General features: G+C 41.5%; 1 protein-coding gene across 1 annotated transcript in view; it reads left to right on the forward strand.

Moving 5' to 3' along the window:
* LOC123757403 (uncharacterized) overlaps positions 1-23,474 on the forward strand; it is a 112,936-nt gene that overhangs the window by 41,157 nt on the left and 48,305 nt on the right. Inside the window, exons 3-4 of the mRNA XM_069326995.1 lie at positions 19,852-19,923; positions 21,503-21,682. Coding sequence (XP_069183096.1) covers positions 19,852-19,923; positions 21,503-21,682 — 252 coding nt within the window. The remainder of the gene's footprint in view (positions 1-19,851; positions 19,924-21,502; positions 21,683-23,474) is intronic.

Consider the following 23,474-nt stretch of genomic DNA (forward strand, 5'->3'; position numbering starts at 1 on the left):
CGGATGGTGAGTTACAGGTGACCCTCACCAGTTCTCTAGGGGTGGACCGCACTCGTCTTGGAGAGTTGCAGCAGATAGAGTTCCCCGAATTGATTCATGAGGCCAATGGAGGACGTGTTGGTCCTGAGAGGGCCACTCATTTTTACATACAGGACGGCATGCTGATGAGAGTGTTCTGCGCAGAGCAGGGAACTGAGTGGGATGAGGCAGTATACCCCGCGTTGTTTGCCATACGTAACGCGGTGGGAGAATCTTTAGGTTTCTCACCTTTCCAGCTGGTGTATGGACAAGAGGTGCGAAGTCCTCTGTCCATGCTGAAGGAACAATGGACACCAGGAGTGACCGTGGAGACGGTCAACGGATACGTAAGGAGCGTTTCGCATTGGCGGCAGGAGTACTGGTTGGAAATTAAACTCATCCGAGGGAAAGACAACGTAGTAGCAGATGCCCTGTCTTGTATACACTAACCAGACATGACTCTTATTTTAAGGGAAGGGGTATGTGACGGTGTTCCCCCCCTTATATTTCTCCCACGCCTACTGTAAGAGTCATGTCCACTTTACCTGAGCGTTCTCTACGTCGCAGGCATCAGTTTGAAATATGTAGGAGAGTGTAGTGTTCTCGAGGTGGCGAGAAATTCGTGAAAGAAAAGTATTTTGGCCTATGGTATAGGCCCTTTAGGAAGCCAATATGGCGCGGGCTCCTCCGTTTTGCCGCCAAAACTGTGTGACGTCAGTGGCACCAGATTGGTCACCGACAGCGATGTGGCACAGGGAGCCAATGAAAACCTCCCTTGGCAAATATGACGTCACGAAGGCAGGGGTCCGGTCAGTGCACGACTCTGGTGCTATCAGTCTAAGACAGCACGTCAAGGAGGTCGGACGTACGCTGGGGGATCCTGTCAGTTGGACAGTTTACCCCGTCTCCGGAGGATTTACGCATCACCCGTGGTCTGCCAACACCTGTGGGGTCTTCCTTCTTTCATGTGTTGGACCAGAGAAGGAATTGACAGAATATTGAGCATCAAGTGCTCTAGGGACAGGTGTTGTGCAAGAGTGGAGTCTTGGCAGCAACGTATGCGACGGCTGATAGCTTCACAGTGATGACGTAGTGGCTGGGCCAATCCTCCGTGAGGGAATCAGTCTGACACGACACGTCAAGGTGGACGGATGTGTGGAGGTTGATCCTGTCAATCTGACAGTAATACGCCACTCCCGTGGATCTTACACGTCACCCGTAGTCTGCCAGTACGCCGGGAGGTCTTCCTTCATTCCATGTGTGGACCGAAGAGGGAATTGACGGAATATTGAGCATCAAGTGCTCCAGGGTCAGGTGCTGTGCAGGTGAAGTCTAGGCAGTATCGTCTGGGACGTCTGATAGCTTCACAGTGACAACGTAGCGGCTGGGCCAATCCACTGGGAAGCAGTAAAAGAAGACACTAATTGGGAATCCGAACGACTGCAGCCGAGACGTAGGTAGGCAGCCGTAGTTGGGAGGAGAAGTTGACGGCCAGGAGACCGACTCCAACCCTACAAGATGTGGAGGAGGGGCACGGACCCGCGGAGGACAGAACACGGAGACGACGCATTTATTTTGGGACGTTGATTGGGTTCCTGGAGGACACGACAGGGTGTGTGTGGGGGCGTTCCCTACACGAGACGGGAGCCTGGACCAGGAGCTACAACTCAACTCTCACCGGAGGATAGGTGGAAGTAGGTGATTCTAGTTTCCCTCCCAATTCCCCTTTAGTCAGCTATATTATTTAGCCAGAGTATTTTGTAGGTCGTGAGCAAGGCTCACCCATGTCACAGTAAGGCACGAGTGTGCAGAGTGGGGCTACATAGAGCACTCACGGTATATATTATTATTATTGGTGTGTGCAGGCACCCGGAATAATTGATGAATTTACTGTGTTGATAATGTCTTTCATGAGACTTTAATATGATCATTTAGTGAGAGAATATATATATATATATATATATATATATATATATATATATATATATATATATATATATAAGTGTACCAGTATTTGGTGTTAGGCTATGTGCTCAGTAACTATATTATTACCATTATTGATATCTATGATTTATCTATATATATATATATGTCTATGCTTGTGTATTGAATAACCATTCAGGTGTGCAGTGATCAATTGAATATTCGCCCACGAAAGGAATTACTGAGAACTCCAGTAATATATACTTGCATGCGTTATCATTAAATGAGGTGCAGTGTGTTATACCATGATAGTGAATTATTGTGTTCATTAATATAGAAATATTTGATTGAGCTCAAGATCAGTGCAGCGAAGTATTTACGTTCTATTGCTACTGTAGCAGATATTGTGTTGTTTGAGCATTTAGTGATCCTTGAGAATTTAAAGAAACAGGCGTCTTTCGCCAACAAACAAGTGCAGTAATAGATCACGCAGTGAGGGGGGAGTCGCCCAGCTGATTTTGAAGCATTGCCAGCTTGGCGAGTTTATGATTATATGTGGGAACGAGCGGCTTACGCATGAAATAGCTGTTTACTTGTTGATATACGGATGTGATGTCTTGAGTTTTAAGTAAAACACAAAATACCTTGGCGTTTGTATCATCCCCTCCATATTTCTTGTGGCTATATAATACATGAAAGGAAATAGAGTGATAGAAATAAATACCTGCCTGATATCAGATCTAGTGAGTGTGTTCTTGCCGCTGTTACGACAATTCCACAATACCACTGACGTGTTACTGGACACAGAAAACACCAGTTGGCGACCTTGTGGTTAGTAGTAGAGCCTTGTGTCGGGGCGGGCACACAGCAGTTAAAAGAACAAGCTGTGTTCTCACTCTTTCTCGATCGGAGGCCGGTTGGGATTGACTGGGATACTCTCCTGGCGTACAGTGGCGCCGCGAGGATAGAGTGAAGACCCACAGGGCTACGGTGAGTGACCTTGGGTATACTGTTAATCGCCCCTCTTATGGTGAACCCCGACACTACACCGTATATGTTCTCTGTATTCCCAATATTTCAGCAATCTCTCCTGCTCTGAAGGGGGGAAGTGAGTACTGAGCAGTACTCAAGATGGGGAGAGCACAAGTTATTTGAATAGAACAAACATTGTGATGGGATCCCTGGATTTGAAAGTTCTCGTAATCCATCCTATCATTTTTCTGGCTGACGCAATATTTGCTTGGATATGCTCCCTAAACGTTAGGTCATAAGACATCATTATTCCCAAATCCTTTACATGCTGCTTTCCTACTACGGGCAGATTTGTTTGTGTTTTGTACCCTGTATTATGTTTAAAGTCCTCATTTATACCGTACCTGAGTATCTGGAATTTATCACTGTTAAACATCAAGTTATTTTCTGCTGCCCAGTCGAAAACTTTATTAATATCTGCTTGTACTTTTTCAATGTTTTCAGCAGAGGTAATTTTCATGCTGATTTTTGTGTCATCTGCAAAGGATGATACAAAGCTGTGACTTGTATTTTTGTCTATATCTGATATGAGAATAAGGAAAAACAGTGGTGCAAGGACTATACCCTGAGGTACAGAGCTTTTAACTGTGTTTGGGTCAGAATAAAGCAGAAATGGAAGTTTGAGAACTTAGAAAATCAGGATGCTAATTGAAGTACAAGCTCCATACTTGATTTTATTTGGTTGACTGTTACTTTTTGTGTTCTGCTTGACATAAAATTTTGTTTCCATCGTCCTACATTACCAGTTATTCCCATTGACCACATTTCGTGTGCTATCACCCCATGTTCACATTTATCGAATGCCTTTGTGAAGTTCGCATATACTATTACGGCATTCTGTTTTTCTTCTAATGCCTCAGTGATTTTTATCATTGTGGTCAAGTAGCTGTGAGAAGCATGATCTTCCAGCTCTAAATCTACATTGGCCTGGGTTGTGGGGGTCGTTGGTCTCCATGAAACTGATGATTTTTGTTCCCTCATTCTACCTCTCAACCGATTATCAGACTCTCAGCCTCACTACCTCTCAGCCCCCCTATGCCTCTCAGACCTTCCCTACCTTTCAGATCTACTATGCCCTTCCAACCCCACCCCCTAGCTGCCAAGACCTCATCCATCCCCCAGACCCCCTGAGAAAGGGTAAACTCTGGTAACAGTTTCTAAGAAGACTCTCAGTAAACTCTGGTAACAGTTTCTAAGAAGAGTCTCGGTAAACTCTGGTAAAAGTTTCTAAGAAGAGTCTTGGTAAACTCTGGTAACAGTTTCTAAGAAGAGTCTCATAGTTTGGTACACCAATGCTAATGGGGTATCCAATAAATCAGAAGAAATAAAAGAAAAATTTAGTAAGGCCACTCCTGACATAATTGCAATAGTGGAAACTAAAATAAATGATCTGCTCTTGGATGCAATCTTTTCAGGGAGGATACCAAGTGATAAGGAAAGAAAGGACACAAGAGACAGGGAGGGGGAGTTGCACTCCTAATAATGCAGAAATGGAAGTTTGAGGACTTAGAAAATCAGGGTACTAATTGAAGTACAAGCTCCATACATGGAACTCTTGACAGCAAATGGGAAGAGGATTGTGATCTTGATAATCTACAATCCTCCACCAAACAATAGAAGGCCCAGGCAGGAATATGATGACAACAACATGGCATGTAGAAATGAACTGCAGAGGGCAGCAACAACAGCTCAAAGAATGAGAGCGAAACTGCTGGTCATGGAGGACCTAAATCACAGAGAGATCGATTGGGAGTCAAGGTATCACATGGTGGGGAGGAAACATGAGAGGCAAAATTAGTGGAAGTTATAGACAGGAATTTCCAAACACAGCATATGAAGAAAGATACAAAGGAAAGAAGAGAGGATACACCGTGCCTATTAGACCTGATTTTCACCCAGAACGAGGAAGATATCGAAAATTTGGAACATGAAATACAACTACAAGCCAGTGACTATTGTGTCCTAGTCTTTGACTAAATAATCGAACTTAAAATTGTGACCATGGGACATGAGGTTTAGAAAAGGAGAGTTGTCTACAGGAAAGGGGATTACAGGAGGATAAGGCAATATCTGGGAGAGGTGCAGATGGAGGAAAAACTTACAGCAAAAACAGTCCAAGATATGATGGACCTAGTCATATGAAAATTCAATGAGGCAGAAGAAAGTTTTATACCACTAGTAAAAGAAAAAGGTAGAATGGAATATAATAACCTATGGTTTAATTGACAGTGTCGGGAAGCAGGAGGGAGTAGAGAAATTTATGTAAACAAAGGACAGAGGACAATAGGATTAGATGCAACAGAGCTAGGAATGAATACATTAACATAAGAAGAGTATCGGAAAGAAATTATGAAAACGATAATGCAATCCAAGTGAAAAAGCAACCTAAATTACATAGTCATATAAGAAGAAAAATGTCTGTGAACGACCAAGTGAGTAGACTATGGAAAATGGGAGAACATATACAGAAAGTGACAAGGAAATCTGTGAGGTACTGAATGACAGTTTCCATGGACTGCTCACAACCGAGCCTGAGCAGCTCCCTTTGTTAGAAGAGGAAATGGCCTTAGATGAGACTATCAGATGGTGACAGCAGAGGAAGTAATGAAACAGCTGACAACTATCGGAAAATCCGACACCATTTAATAATATATCAATACAGGCAGATAATATTGCTGCCATTGTATACAAACAAACGCAGTGACTTGTAGCTAAACAGCTACAAGTCACTGCGACCAATGTCACTGAACCCACTGCAGTCTCAGAACCATTCTTGACTTTAATGATGGGCTATTCAATCCTCTGAATCAATTAACTAAATTAAACCCCAATAAATCTGATGACTGATTTTGATACATTTATTATTTAATCAAGATGAATTCAATGGGCCTCAGTGTATATATATATCAGTGTCCAGTTACCTGAACAAGCTTTACGTTATATCATATGTCACTGATCTCACTGCAGTTCCTGAATCATACTTGACTGTAGTACTTGATCACATTCAGTCTTTTGGGTTAAAAAATATGTATTTAGGCTTGAAGTTTAGCCTTTCAAGAGTTAACAGGGAAATGAAATCGCATTAGACTTCTAACCCCTGCAACTCTAGTACGGGACATCCGTCCTGTACGAACAGACACACAAATGTGTGATTACTAACTACTAACAACAAATTAATCTAATAATTCGAAGGAGGAGTATCAGTGTTTGTCTGTTCTAAATAGGACTGCGACCCGTGAGCAGCCCCCGGGAATTATGTCGGAAAATCCGACACCATTTAATAATATATCAATACAGGCAGATAATATTGCTGCCATTGTATACACAAGTTACCCATAGAAAATGTAACTTGTAGTGGAACTTTCCGTCTATAGAAAATGGGATATCATTGCCACATACTATTATAAATTCACCAGCTATTCTGCTGGGAATTATTCTTAAATACATTAGTCTTTGGACTTTACCATCATAAAAACATCTCATATAAATTAACTTAATTATCAATATTAAAATAGAGTAAATGTGACCATTCTATCAGTTACTGTCATCTGGACAAAGTAAGCCAGTGGCGTCAGTAGTGAGGGAGTGGTCAGCCATTGTTATTGTTATTGTTCTTAGACCAGATGCGCATGGGAGCAAATTCGGCTCCTGTTAATTTCTCTTGGACGAAGTGTTATGGAAACCAAAGGTCTTCTATTATCAACACGCTGTCATCAAATACAAGGAAAGTGTTCTGCCGAAACCCGTTTATCTAATCATTTCTGGCCAGTTAAATGTTAGGTAGATAAGGGCGAGCCGGTTAGAATGTGAAATCGCCTCATACAAAAGGTAATTAAGCCTTGGTCTTTATGGTTCATTGTACAGTGTTTTCTCTGATATAGCTGTCATATATTAGGATTCTGGCTTCATAGCTAGCGCCCTTTTGACAGGTCAAGACGAGGAAGCATGCTTTTTGTATCAGTTACCAGGGTGATGGAAGCTACCTCACACAAGGAAAATTTGGTTTCTACATCCTAGTTATACCTAGTGAACTAAGGCCTGCTGTACAATTAAGATAAGGAACCTCTTTAATGTATACTAATGTGTAGTTAATATTGTAGTTTGATTGGCTGCATATATATAAATTCAATATAAACCCCCCCCCTAATGTGTAGTGGATCGATTTGTGAGATTATTGCAGAAATACAGTCCACTTATCATCATACAAATTGCTATCGAAATATATAAATCTCACAGGTCGGTTCCCACAACAACACTGGATGAAACTAAAGCAGTAGGACCAGACAACGTATCACCGTGGATAATTAAAGAGGAAGTGCAGGCCCTCAACGTGCCTCTGGCAAGGATCTTTAATGAGTCACTTATGAAGGGAGGGATAATTATTAAATATTTACAATTATTATTATAATAAGTATCATAATAATAATTGTTGTATTTAATAATTATATTTCTTCCTTCTACTTGGTCTTGAAGGAGGCCGGATTTGGGTGAAAAGGGGCTGTAACGATCCTTGTCTGGAACCCATAGGTGCGGGACCGGAACGTCCACCTCCCGAGGGTCGTGCGGCCCAGACTCTGCTTCAGGAGGCTGGGGTCGTTCATACCCTTGATGGGGTGGTTTTTCTCCGGCCCCGACCACAGCGGTCTCCGGGTTTGGAGTCCCTGTGCCCTTCTTCACCACCTTCGGGGTCAACCCCGGAACTCACAGTTCCTGCGACGGCACTGGAACCAATCATTTTGGCGTACGCCTTTCCATTGGAGACTTTCAGCGACGTGGAGAGGGGGGACCTGCTGCCTGGGTAACAGCTTCTCCCCCGAATCAACCTACCCTGGCTTTGCGCCCTGGTGAGGCCACTCCAGACCGACAACCAGAGCGCAACTCCATAGACTGGAGTTGACATAGACTCAGACTGATGGATGCCTACAACTATGAAGGGAGCCACCTTTCACCCGAGGCCAGCTTCCTTCTTGACCCAGCAGAAGGAAGAGTAATAATTATTAATTAATTATATTATTATTATAATAATAATTATAATAATAATTATAATATAATTATTATTATTATAATAATAATTGTTGCAAGATTATTGCAACAGGAAGAGTAATAATTATTAATTAATAATTATTAGAAGGAATAGTAATAATTATTAATTAATTATATTATTATTATAATAATAATTATAATAATAATTATAATATAATTATTATTATTATAATAATAATTGTTGCAAGACCCAGCAGAAGGAAGAGTAATAATTATTAATTAATTATATTATTATTATAATAATAATTATAATATAATTATTATTATTATAATAATAATTGTTGCAATTAATAATCATTACTCTTCCTTCTGCTGGGTCAAGAAGGAAGCTGGCCTCAGGTGAAAGGTGGCTCCCTTTTACCTGAGGCTGTGACGATCTCTGTCTGGAACCCGTAGGTGCGGGGCCTGGATGTCCACCTCCTGGGGCTCGTGCGACCCAAGCTCTGCTTCAGGAGGCTCTGGTCGTTCTTGCCCTTGCTGGGGTGGTTCTTCTCTAGCCCACACCACGGCGATCTCCGGGTTTGGAGTCCCTGTGCCTTCTTTTACCAACTTCTCGGTAAACTCCAGTAAAAGTTCTTTTAATACTCCAGTATTTTGCTGTCCAGTGCTATATTCGTCGTAATGGCTTGGCGCTTTCCCCTGATAGTTCCCTTCCCTTCCGAAGCTGGAGCCCCTAGGGCAGTTCGCTATTGCCTTCAACCTCATTCTGACAGTTCTTGCGACGGCGCTGGAACCAATTGTTTTTGCATTTGCGTTTCCATTGGAGACTTTTGGTGCCATGGAGAGGGGAGGAGGGGATCTGCTGCATGGGTGACATCTTCTCCCCAGTATCAACCTACCCTGGCTTTGCACCCTGGAGGGCCACTCCAAACCGATGACCAGAGCGCAACTCCATAGTCTTCTGAGACTGATGGATACCTACAGCTATGAAAGGAGACTAGCCCAGTTCCTGGAAGGCAAATGTGGTACCAATTTTCAAGAAAAGGGAGAGGGAAGAGGCACTTAACTACAGACCAGTATCACTGACAAGCATCCCCTGCAAAGTGCTTGAAAGAATAATCAGTTTAAGAATGGTTACACATCTAGAAAAAATTTGGCATGTAAACAAACACAAGAATGGGTTCAGGGAAAGGAAATCATGCTTAAAAATCTTCTGGAATTCTTTGATATAGTAACAAGAATAAGGCAGGACAGGGAAGGATGGGCAGACTGCATATTTCTGGACTGCCAAAACGCCTTTAATACAGTACCGCACAGAAGACTGCTGTTCAAACTTGAGAGGCAGTTGTGATTAAGTGGAAAAGCCCTTGCATGGGTAAGGAACTACCTAACAAGAAGGAGCCAGAGCGTAACGGTAAGAGGCGAGAAGTGGGAATAGCGAACAATAACGAGTGGAGTACCTCAACGATCGACGCTGGGGCCAGTTCTATTTCTAATATATATAAACAACATGTCCACATGAATAGAGTCTTATATGTCGATATTTGCAAATGACGCAAAATTTATGAGAAGAGTTGTAACAGATGAAGATTTATCTGAGGGTCACTAACCCTAGTGGCCTCGACGAGGACAGGAAGCTGACGGCTTGTCGAAGGTCTCCCCATTTGCCTTGATCTTTTCCAGATATATTTTAAAATTCAACAGTTTTGAATTTCTCTTTCAACAGTGGTGAAAGAGCATCGCCTGTTCCCAATTTTACATTGTGACTTGTTGAGCTTGAAATCGTTGCTCCTTGTTTGTGGTAAATCTGACCTTTTGAAGAAAATATCCTGATGAACATCCTCTAACTTGTTCAGTATTTTAAAAGTTTCAATGAGATCCACCCCGTCATGCCTGGTTTACAATGTTGTTAGCCCTGTGGCCTTCAAGCATTCCTGATACTTGAAGGATTTTTTTTATTCCCTCAAAATTAAAGTTCAAGTAACTTTAATTTTAGCAGAATAAACTGGCTTAACACAACAAGGAATAACAAAGCAGAAGTTTTTCTATAATTAATAGACGAATGCTTTAGTAATACCATGGATCATTTTTTGCCAACTTTGCATAATTATGGTAGTAATAGTCTATGAAATACTTAGTACTTAGTAATAGTTTATGACTTAGCTTGGGAATGATTTTTGTTGCCCAGTGTTGCACCTTTTCCAGAGCAGCTGTGTCCTTCTGAAAATGAGGTCTCCAAGCTTGGATATAGTAATCTTAATGGGGGCGCACGAGAGATTTATACAGTTGAACCATTTTCTGTGGGGAGCCCCTACGGCTTCCTGGAGCTTACCAGGCTAATATGTACGTATTAGACCGTGGCATCAGTCAATTTGGAGTTCTGCCTATCGGGGACAACCAGCCAGAACCTGGCCCCCCCCTCAGAGTAGCACGAAGAGCAATGGCCTATGGAAACCCCCATGTATTTGGAAACATTCCATGTCTGCCATTGACTGGGGTGTGGCACCCAGAAAAATAGGCAAAACAAAACAAACCCCACATGGTAAAAATTTCTAACTATAATCGAAAAATCTAACTAAAATAGGTCTCTACCGCTGCCACGCTGTTCATCCATGCAAGCCTGCCCACAGAAGGGGAAGGGCGACTCCGGACTCCTCGTGCCGGCCTCTCCACCATACAGTTCCTCGGATGATGTGGACTGTAGCGGTCGTCGACTCTGGCCTCTGTCTCTGTGCAGTTCTGAGCCTTGTGGTGTAATTCGTGGTAGGCATCTTTCGGCAGGACTAGTAGAAGTGGGGTTACCTATACCTCTTCCCCTTGGCCCAGCTGTTGCTTCGAGTTCTGGCTCATTTGGAGACTTACCAGGGGAGAGTAGTCCTGTTGGCTCCTTGGTGGCTGGCCCAGCCTTGGTTTCAGACGCTGCTTGCTTGGTGTCCGAACCCGCCATGTTTTTTGCTCCTCCGCCTCTTTCAGCAGATCGGTCCAGTCAGGTACCTGGCCGATTCGGTCTTTTCTTCCGCTCTTCGCGTCTGGTCTTTTTGACACTAGTCTATCACCACTTGTATGGTAATCAAGTGGCTTCGTTGATAGTGTCTCACCTGCGAGCTTCGTCTCTGTGACAGTATGAGGCAGTCTTTCTATCATTTTCTCTCTTCATAGGTTGTCTTCTGTTTCTGATCGGGTTGTTTTGTCCTCTTCTTTCCTGGCCTTTTCAGGACTATCATTTGATGCTAAATACTGTCACCTCGTATCATGCGACACTGTCGGTGCCGCTCCTGCTTGTGTTCGGGTGGATGTCACTTCCGCCCTGTTCCGTAAGCTTTCTCGTGCTTTGTTTCACTTCTGGCCTGTTCATGCGCCACCTGAGCCGTCCTGGTCCTTGGACTGGGTGCTCTCTTTTCTCTCTTCTCCTAGGTTTGTTGTGGCCCCTTTGGTTCAAGATTGTTTTTCCAAGGATCTTTTTCCTGTTGGCATTAGCTTCTGGGGGTCAGGTCGGGGGAGCTTCATGTTTTCCTTTGACGCAGAGATTTCTGCTCTTTCGGTCCTGGTGGAAGGTTTGTTCGTTTTGCAGCTGTCTCCGTCTTTTCTGGTGAAAAATGAGTAGGCGACTTTCCGGAGAGGTCTTTGGGTCGTTGATGCTTGGTTGTTATGACCGGGGGTCCATCATGTCTTGTGTCCAGTTGTGGCTCTTCACCGTTACTTGCGCGCCACGGCCTCTGTAGATGGAGATGCACTTTGGGTTGACCTGGTTTCCCTCATTACATTCCAGGGTTCAGGTCTCCCAGGTCGTCCACAGGGTTATTCGGTCCAGCCAGCCTGCGGTCATTCTTCGTGCCCATGACATTCGTAAGTTTGCTGTTTCTGCCGTGAACAGGATCCTGACCACCTGTTATTTGGTTAACATTACTGGTCCTAGTAGGGCATGTGTCTCTTTGGGTAGCAGGTTGCAGCCAGTTGTCTCGACCTTGAGGTGAGGTGCGAGTGGCGGCTGCCTCTCCGGTAAGTCCCTCGTCACTTTTCTTTGGTTAGGTAGCTCCGGAGAGCGGTAGGGGCTCTCCACAGAAAACCAGCATTGAATGTAATGAAATGCCATTTTCTGAGTGAACCCCAGAGGCTCCCTAGCACCCTCTCTCCCTCCGGTCTGTGTTTTTTTTTCGTTTTAGTTTGAAAGTTCTGCTGCTATATTCGATTTTAGGTAGCAAATTTTACCATGTGGGATTTGTTTTGTTTCACCTTAAGGGAGCCGGTCGGCCGAGCGGACAGCACGCGGGACTTGTGATCCTGTGGTCCTGGGTTCGATCCCAGGCGCCGGCGAGAAAAAATGGGCAGAGTTTCTTTCACCCTATGCCCCTGTTACCTAGCAGTAAAATAGGTACCTGGGTGTTAGTCAGCTGTCACGGGCTGCTTCCTGGGAGTGGAGGCCTGGTCAAGGACCGGGCCGCGGGGACACTAAAAGCCCCGAAATCATCTCTAGATCTCAAGATAACCTATCTTTTTGGGTGCCAGACCCCAGTCGATGGCAGACATAGAAAATGCTTCCAAATTCATGAGGGTTTCCATAGGCCATTGCTCCTCGTGCCTCTCTGAGAGGGGCCAGGTTCTAGCTCGTGGTCCCCGGTAGGCAGAACTCCAAATCGACTAATGCCACAGTCTAATACATACATATCAGCTCGGTAAGCTCCAGGGAGCCTCCAGGGCTCACCCAAAAGATGCCGTTTCATTACATTCAATGCTGTTTTTTTACCTTCTTTTCCTTATAGTCAAAAGTACACTTGATTATCCCAAGAGTTTGGTTAGCTTTTCTGACTGCTGCACCAAGGATCAGGTTGGGTTACCGTTACCTGTGGCAGGTGGCTGCAGGTGACGGATCTCCCAATCCTGAGCACTCCAGTTGCAAACTCTGTGAGCAGGAACTACGGCACGATCTCCCGCACTACATCACTGAATGCCCAGTTATTAGACCTTTCAGACCAGTTGGCATGAGATACCTGGAGCTTTGCAATTACTTTATTCATTCTTGTATTCTTGAAGATATCCTCACAGTATACCCAAAATTTGCCAGTGCAGGCTACTAAACACATGGCTCTGTATGACTAACCATCCTGCGAGATGGGGGACTTGTATTACCACTGCTGCCTTATTCAATCTTGTGTTGCTGATATCCTCAAAATGCATCCGGAGTCTGCCAGTGCAGACTGCTTATCACATGCCTCTGTATGACTAACCATCCTGTGTGATGGGGATTTTTTAGCATCACTTAGTTAGCTTTTTTGACACACTGTACTCCACTTCATATAATCTAGGGTAGCTGCACTAATGCAGATGTACCTCATATCTTAATAAAAAAAATGCACCAACCTGTTGTGCAATTTTAATGAGTGGTGGATTTTGACTCCAAAGCCCTTTTCTTCATCAATCTGCTGTAATGTAATGCTATTAATTTGGTAGTCATGGCGTGGGTTGTTATACCCCACATACATGGTCTTGCATTTGTCGATATTAAAAAGCATTTGCCAGTCTTCTGACTATTTGTGGAGATCTCTTTCTAAAGCTTCAATATCATTATCATTTCCCACTATCATAAATCTTTGTGTCATCTGCAAATTTGATGATGTGGTTTGTAATATTCTCACAATGTCTTTTTCATTATAAATTGGATAATGACAGCGGCATATTCTATGCTGGCAAAAGTTAGAACAATATTTAGAAACCTAAGTGAGGAGGCATTTAGGGCACTTCACACTACCTATGTGAGACCAGTCTTAGAGTATGACACCCCATCATGGAGCCCCCACCTGAAGAACATGAGGAAACTGGAAAAGGTTCAGAAGTTTGCGATAAGGCTCGTCCCAGAAATGCGAGGGATGGGGTATGAAGAGTGACAGAAGGAATTGACTCTGACAACACTAGAAAAAATGAGGGTGTGAGGAGATATGATAGAAACATAAAATACTTAGGGGTTTTGAGAGAGCGGAAATAGATGAAATTTTAGTGCCCTAATATCCACCAGACAAGGGTTAAGTAAACACAAGTCTCTGATCCACACACACATATATTCTATAACTGTACAAACCCAGGGAGGGTGTGAGAGAGTGTCTGATCTCGTGTTCCTCCGCTTGTTGTTGTCCCGCTGGTATGTTGTCTCTCTCTCACTCCTCTGCCATTTCCCTGAACTCCGCCAGGTTGTAGAGAGTACTGAAGTCACCACAAACTTTTCACACAGAATACTAACAGAATTAGGGGACATTGGTGGAAGCTGGAAACTCAGACGAGTCGTAGAGATGTTTGGAAGTTCTCTTTCAGCATGTGAGTAGTGGGAAAATGGAATGAACTTAAAAAGCCTTAAGAAGAAGTTTTGTCTTTTTTTGTTATTGTTTTTCACCTGTTTATCCCACCATTTTATATTGTTCATTTTTTTCCCACCATTTTATATTGTTTTTTAATTTGTCACTTACTGTATTGTTATTTGTTGTTACTGTCTCAATTCAGTGTTCATCATTTTACTTCACTTGTTTCTATTATATGTTTATTTGCATTTTTTCTTGTTTACTATAATTATTATATTTTAATTATTTTATATATTTAGCAGATTTAGTAATTTACTGCTCTGTAATTGCTTACCTTATTGTATCTTGACTCCATTGCATCCACATGCAAGCTGATATTGATCATGAACTAAATGAACACACATTCTAAATATATCAAAAAAAGTTTCAAAAACTGTGGGCATTCTTTCTAAGATCAGATATTATGTACCACGCCCTGCCCTGGTGACTCTCTATTACTCCCTTATCTATCCATATCTCAACTATGGTATTTGTGCTTGGGGCTCTACTACCCAAAATCACTTACGTCCTCTAATTACTCAACACAAAGCTGCTATTAGGACAATATCCAACTCTGGCCCCAGACATCACTCGGTACCCCTACTCAAATCTCTGAATATGTTAGACATTAAGTCACTGCACATTCTCTCATGTGTATTATACATATATAAAACACTAAACTATAATGCCAATCCTGATCTCAAAAGCTTCATAGAAGGTTGTAACAGAACCCATGAGCACTACACCAGAAATAAATACAGTTTTGATATTCCTAGAGTACGACTTAATCAAACTAGAAATGCTCTACAAATCAAGGGGCCCAGAATGTGGAATGACCTTCCCAACCATGTTAAAGACTGTACCTCTCTCAACAAGTTTAAGATAAAAACTAAACACTACCTAATTAATTCCCTGTAACCTACCTTACCCCTCTATTGTCAACCCATGTCTGTTATTTTTTTTAATGAACACTGTTTGTCAACCTATTGTATTTGTGCTGCTTTTCAGTCATGTTCCCCCTTTTTTTTTATCTTTATTTGTATTTGTTCTCAACATATTTTATTCTTTATGCTCAATTAGTATTAAGTTCTAGATATTAATGTTCTTCCTGCCCGAAACGCATTGCGTAATAGTGGCTTTAGGCATTGTATGTACTAGCTCTATCTATATATTGATCCATTAATGTAACATCACTTGTATGTATGTACCTTACCTGAATAAACATATTATTATATATTATTATATATATATTATATATATAAATCTGCTGTCGCAAATTTACAGTAACCAGCATATTGATCATCACTACTGCAGGTATTACACACTACTCTTGGCAAAAAACAAACTCCAAAATAACACTTGCTTATCAGTTTTCAACCAAAATGTCAGATCGCTTTGTAAACATTTTGATGATATAATTGCACTACTCACAGCACTAGATACTAAACTATCGTTCATTATTTTATCAGAAACGTGGTTAAGTAATGACTGTTGGATAATGAGAACTTTAACTCATATATAATACTATTTAATTAAGAAATCGATAAACTCGAAGGACCACCCACTTTTGAGAAAAGAGAGAAAACAAATAAAGGGAATCATAAAGCTAACACTGAAATACCAGTGCCTATGGATGATAAATTATTTGGAAAATATTTTGAAAAACATGAATAGACTGTGAAAATGATTAATTGAGAGTTAAAATTTTCACTTCAACATTTGGGGGGTATTACTAGAAATTAATATATATCAAGGATAATGACTGGTGCTGGTTCGTCACCAGTTGGTTAATTACAACATTAAAGATTATAGAAACAGAAATTAAATGTAGATTCAAATATTATGATAATATAGAAAATAATGAAGCCTAAGAAATATTAGTAAATCATAGAAATTTATGTGTGTGAAAATTGCAACACACTAAGCAATCAATGTATTAAATTTATGTTATGTAGTATCTCTTGGATTATTATATGCATAAAAAGGCAGAATACCTATATCAGAAATAATATTAGAATTAATCATAGCAACTCTATTATCTACGATATAACGAATGGAAGGGCTTAGCTGTAGGAAGACTTCAATAATCCCGTTTCGCAATTCAAATACTTGTAGATGTCTACGAGTATTTGAATTGGGTGATCATATCACCCAAGTAGTGGATGAAACACCGACGGGGGAAAATCGCATGTAGAGGAAGAATTTATCTGCTTGTCCTCACCAACACGCTGCAATTACAGAAATTTTATAGAAATTGACTAGGCTAGAGATTTATTCCACTATTCACTGAGAAATCGGGAACAACATGAAAAGAAACTAACGTGGGTTTTGTGGTCGGTAGATGATATAACGGTGAGCAACCTACAGTTATAATTTATGATAAAGTGCACTCTATATAAAAAATACTTAACGTAGGCCTGTTGAAACATTTAATCTCGTCGATATCACGTCTGTTAGTCTGTGACGTTCACTGCTGTTGAAGGTCTAATTTCAGGATATAATTGTATTCTCAGACGTGAGAATTAACAGTATTATTAGCACTGTTCGACCACATGTTCTATCTGCAATGGCTGCCGCTTGCAAATCTGCATGTGCTCGTGGTGGAGTTGTATGGCAGAAAAGACGCCTTCCTCTCTCCCTCCCGCTCGGACACGCCGGCGCAGAGATACTCATTGCGGTATTGATCTTAAACTAATTTGATTTACTAGTAATTATTTGGGGAAATAAGGAAGTTCGACTTATACTAACGTCACGAATAAATATCTTGAATCATAATACCTCTTCTCGTAAGGCAATTGATTTAATTAACACTGCACAAATTAAACGAGAAGGGTCGATGTGTATTTGATTTACGTGGCAGTAATATTTACTGTAATAATTAATTTAGTCAAATAGTCGAGTTCAGTACGCATAAGGATGCAAAACTATTATTTCTTCCATAATGAACAATATTTTAGAAAAAAAGGACATTTAACTGAACTCTATAAATCTCCAACAACGTGGAAGATTTCATATGTCAGCCTGTTATCGACGCTCGGCGTCATGAGGGTTGGGAATTTTCTTGGCAAATTATGCCTTACTATAGAAACACCACCGATATTAATTCTACGTGTTAGAGTTATTAATTACTATGGGTTAATACAATAATGGTGTATTGTTATACAAAAATGATGTACTAGTGTTGGAAAATTTCCAACAATGACCATACCCAACTTTACAACTTAGCTGGTTATAGAGCCATTCACAACTGTAGGCCTAACAATAAAGGAAGTAGCACAGCTATATATTACCAAGATACCTTCATCTGCAATAGTGTCATTAGAGATGACTACTGTGAATATACCTTTGCTCATTTCTCGATTAAATTCCTTAAATCCTCCTTGACTATTGGAGCTATCTATAGATTCCTAATACTAACATAGCTGCATTCTCAGATAACCTAAGGAATCTTATTATAAACAACCTCAACAAAAATCACATCATTCTGGGAGGTGACTTCAATATTGACCTGTGTCAACAACATAGCCCTCAAGTCGACTATTTCCTAAACAGCATGAACTCCTGTATGTACCCCACAATCACCAGGCCCACTCGAATCACTCAAACATCCGCTACTACCTTGGATCATTTATGGACTAACATAACAGCTCCCCTTGCATCTGACAGAACAACTGACCACTATCCTACCTTCCTCGTAGCGAACATGGACATAACACCACCAGCTAACAAGAAACTTACCATTAGGTTACACAGTGAAGCAGCAATTGGCAATCTCACAAATGCATTCCACAATATAAACTGGGAATCTGAATTTAATAATACTCAGGATGTAAATTCATTAACTAACCTCTTCCTTTCCAAAATTCTAAGCCTTTTCAACACTCATTGTCCTCTTCTGACCAAGCAAGTAACTGACTACATTATATCTTGCAATAATCCTCAAATTATGTTAAAAATGTAACTGTGGATAACCCTTAAATTTACTTTAATATACCTACCTTTTTCTATCAAATTTCTTATACAATGTATTTTTTTATACCTTCTTTACAATGCATTTTATACCTTCTTACAATGTATTTTTATACTTCCTTACAATGTATTTTTATACTTTTTTACAATGTACTTGTAAACATTTTTTAAATTTTGCTAGATATAACCTTCTTAAAATTATATGTTAGATTAAGGATCTGCCCGAAACACTATGCGTGCTAGTGGCTTTACAAGAATGTAAAGCTTCAAGTCTCTGTACTCTTATAACCTCAATGTACCTTCTTGTATATAAATAAACAAATAAAATAAATAAATAAATAAAGCGGGTTGTGGAAGCAAACTCTATTCATAATTTTAAAACTAGATATGTAGGGAAATAGGACAGGAATCATTGCTTTAAACAACCGGCGGCTAGAAAGGCGGGATCCAAGAGCCAACGCTTGATCCTGCAGGCACAAATAGGTGAGAACACGTTTATTTATTTATTTTTTCAAGACAGTACATTGGGCTTGTGAAAGTACATAACATTGATGTTTGTAGATTCTTGCAAAGCCACTAACATGCACAGCGTTTCGGGCAGTATAAGTAAGTAATTTGTAGCAAATTTTGAAGAATATTAATAAATGCACGTACGTACCTTAGGCTTATATCATTATCTCCGCCCCCCCCGCCCCCTTCTCAGGGTCGAACTACTGACCTTCCCCAAAATGCAGCTCCACAACAAGCTAACTCCTGGGTACCTATTTACTGCTAGGTAAACAGGGGCATTGGGTGATACAAAATGCGCCCAACCATTTCTGTTTCGCCTGGGATTTGAACACGGAATTCTCAACTGTGAGTCGAGAACGAACCCAACTGTACAACCGGGACCCTTAACATGTAATTGTTACTTGTATATTATTAACCCATCCAATTTCTTTCTTTATTAAGCACCCAATACCCATGCCGTGGGCGGTGGTGTGACCACCAGGCACATAATGGCCACACCTTTCCTCTGGGTCACACCAGGGGCATGACCTTTAAGTTCACACCTGATGGTGGCCCCTCATATATGATGTCAGGACATTATCAAAGTCATCATAGTCATCATTTGCCACTTAACTCATATTATACATAAATCAGCTTGTCACCACCACTTACAGAGGCACATAATGGTCTCAGGAATTGAACCCATAGTTCATTTAGCTAAGCAACTAACACTCTTTTGAAGCTAGTTACACAATTATTAATGTTATATATATATGTACATATATATACAATCATTTACACAAATACATATACATATCGATAATCTTTTTGTATCACAAGTGATTCAACAAGAGGCTCACAACAATCACTACTATACAAGGCACTTTACATCTATGGTGAATCCCACAGTTACTAGTCTTGCTGCACACCCACCCAACTGGGCGGCAGCTTTAGAGTCATGTGCATGCATTACCTACAGTAAGTAAATTTTGGATACTTCGCTAAGATTCCCGGCAGCACATCATTATGAATGAAGTACTTACACATATCTTATTACCTCATCCAGTTAGAAAATGTTTAGTTTAACCATAAAGTACTTTGAACATTTCAGAACCAGATGGTAAATCGCATTCTCGGGGAGCTGAACAGGAAAATAACGGCTCAAATTCATCAAAATGCTGAGGTCAGTATTTATAAGTATATAGGATCCGTGACTGTGGAATTGTGCTACCACCACACAACCACCACCTACCTCAAGCTTTATCACACAACCACCACCTATCTCAAGCTCTATCACACGACCACCTCTCTCATGAACCACTGTACACCCACCTGTCCTCTCACCCACAACCATGTATGGTGCCCATATCTTAACAACATCAACACACTAGAAAAGGTGCAAAGACATGCAACTACTGTACATGTCTACCTGATCTGAAAGCCAAATGCTATGAAGAGTGGTTAAAGGCATTAAATTTGCTAAAATTAGAAGATAGAAGAAAGAGGCGATATGATCACTACATACGAAATAGTAACGAGAATCGACAAAATTGATAGGGAAAAATTCCTGAGATCTGGAACTTCAAGAACAAGAGATGAAAGATTTAGCTAACTAAAAAAGTTGCCGAAGAAATAGAAGAATATTCACTTTTGCAAACAGAGTGGTACACGGTTGGAACAAGTTAAGTGAGAAGGTGGTGGAGGCCAAAAATGTCAGTAGTTTCAAAGCATTATAAGACAAGGAGTACTGGGAAGATGGGACACCACAAGCGTAGCTCTCATCCTGTAACTACACTTAGTTAATTACACAACCACCTCCCTTCTAACCAACTGTTACTCTCACCACCACACAACCATGTCCACACTCAGCCACCACCATAACCTCTCCTCCACTCTAGAGATCAGGGATGGTTTTGGATAGAAAACTGTCACCTGAGAACCACATAAAGAACATTGTATAAGGATTTATGCCATGCTTACGACTACTCGCCTTTAAGTACATGGATGGCGAAATATTAAAGAAATTGTTCATGACCTTTGTGAGACCAAAGTTGGAATATGCAGTAGTTTTATGGTGCCCATATCTCAAGAAGCACATCAATATACAGTACTTAAAGAGGTGTAGAGACATGTAACCAAATGGATCTCGGAGCTGAAACAAATAGCTATGAGGAATAGCAATAGTGCCATTAAATATATAAAAGCTTGAAGATAGAAGAAAAAGAGATGATATGATCACTGTGTACAGGTATAAACAAAATTGACAAAGAAAAATTACAAGTTCAAATGAAAGTAACAAACTGCCAAGGAAAAATTTGAAAATTCAGTTGTGCAAACAGAGTAGTAGATGGTTTGACCAAGTGAGACGGTGGTGGAGACCACAAACCGTCAGCAGTTTCAAGGCGTTATACGACAGTGCGCTGGGAAGACGGGACACCACGAGCTTAGCTCTCACCCTGTGACTACACTTAGGTAATTACCTGAGTAATTACACCCCATACACTCACAAATACCCACACACTTGCAACCCCACACACACACATTATCACATACTCAAAACCACCATTGCACCTGTCTATCAATCTCTTCATTTACACAGCTCTCTTAGCTACACTTAAGAATATGCCATTGATGTACAAACTTTATTTTAAACTAAAACGTTGAAGCAAATTTAACATAAAATAACTAAAATAAGATCAAATAATAATAATATGTACAGTATTTGATTTCACATCTATATTAATATGGACTTTATTTTTTAGATTGTGGATAGTTTTGTCAGTGCTCTTAGAGCACAACTGATGAATTCTCACGGCACACTACTGTCTAAAGCCAATATCATGCACAGTGGAAGTGCCTATGAGACACTTTCTGTTAAAGTCAAGACCGACTTTGATATTGTCCTTGTCTTGCCCACTCCTTACCAAGTTGAAAACTTTAAGGTGAGTATTGTTGTTACTGTAAATGATACATTACAAATTATTGGTGATAAGTGTGAGAGTTTTGAGCTTGGTGGAATATTGCAAGGGTATTTGAAATTTGGATAATTCCTAAAAAAGAATTTCCAGAACTCCTTTAACCTTATTCCTGTCGTGATATTCATATATTTATTTTTTTATTTTTATTGTTAAAACAAAGTAATTACAGCGTACAGTAACCATTGAAACAGGAAAGCACAGAATAACAAGAACACAGAATAACCAGATAACAAGTAACACAGATCAACATAACACAAAAGTGAAAACAAGGAATAACAGAAAACACATAAGAACCACATACACACAAAAACAAAAGCAGCACAACCCAGATGGGGCGTGCCAAAAGCGTCAGTGCACACAACATCAGATAACACACCACAGAATCGAGAACACAGGAACAGAACATGGTAAATATAACACGGGAAATACAACATAGTAAGGAAAACACATGAAAACAACAAGGGAATACAACAAAGCAATACACAACACAGAACATAGAACATAGGAAACAGAACACAGTAGCATCACATAGTAAAATAACCAATTAAAAAACAAAAAAATCGTTATAGTACAAACCAACATAGTAACATATATAACATAGTAAATAGGACACAGATAAGAGAAAAATCGAAAATTAGCATAAATAACAGGAAACATAATGGAAAACACATAACACAAAGCAGCAAGACATAATGACATGAACACAAGCTAAGCAATAAAAAATGGAACACGCAGAACTGAAAAACAAAACCCCCCGACCCAGACACACACATGCAACCCCACCCCACACCCACGCACCCAGGTGCAAGCAACCCCACAACACACAACAGTCAACAAGGAGGATATTTCTCAGGAAACTTCCACGACGGATACTGTCGCTTATAAGCCTCCCATATCAAATACTCCAGTTCGGTAGGGGAATGGCCCTCACGACACCGTGGGTACTCCATGTACTCGAGGATCACCACATGCGGCGGAAGCGGTTGCACCGAACCACAGGACACCAAAGACAAAGAACCCGACTTGGGATGCAGGAACACCGACGCCGAGGAAGCAGGAGACGCCTGAACAGTGGGCGGGAGCTGCCGAGGTGGCAACACCGCCTCCGACAAAGCAGGAGACACAGAAGAAATGGCCGGAGACGTGTGGGGCGGCAGAACCGCCGCCGTCGAAACAGGGGACGGGGGAGGGGGCACGGAACCCTCAGAGCGAGCAGGTTTCTTCAAGACCACCACCAGGTCGCCACGTCCACTTTTAACCTCGCATGGGGGAACCACCCCCACGGGGAACCTGAACCATCCGACGCGGGCGACGCACCTGAAGCAAGAGTATCAGCTCCACACGGGTACCCACAGCAGGAGCCACACCAGGGCCCACACCATCCACCGGACCCACACCAGCACCAGATGCATCATCCTCGCACTCCACAGAGGAACAGCTCTCAGAAGAAACATCAACACTCGCCACATCCTCACATGCCTCTGCCCATGAACGAGGAGGCAAAGCACCTGAATCCGTACGCGATCATCGGAGCTGTCACCCCCTGCAAGAGGCACCCAAGAGGGGCCGGCGGTAGGCCGCCCCACAACTGGGGTAGCTCGACACCGCTGAATGTCAGCCTCAACAACACGGGGGATGAGACCGCCACCCACAGAGGAGACAGGAGAAGGAACAGGCACGGCCGCAGGAGGGGAAGGGTCCAACACAGGGGAGGGAGCCTGCAGAGACGTCGAAGGCGACAAAGGCGCAGAGTTGG

Source organism: Procambarus clarkii, chromosome 19, assembly GCF_040958095.1.
Source record: "Procambarus clarkii isolate CNS0578487 chromosome 19, FALCON_Pclarkii_2.0, whole genome shotgun sequence".
Classification (NCBI taxonomy): Eukaryota; Metazoa; Arthropoda; class Malacostraca; order Decapoda; family Cambaridae; genus Procambarus; species Procambarus clarkii.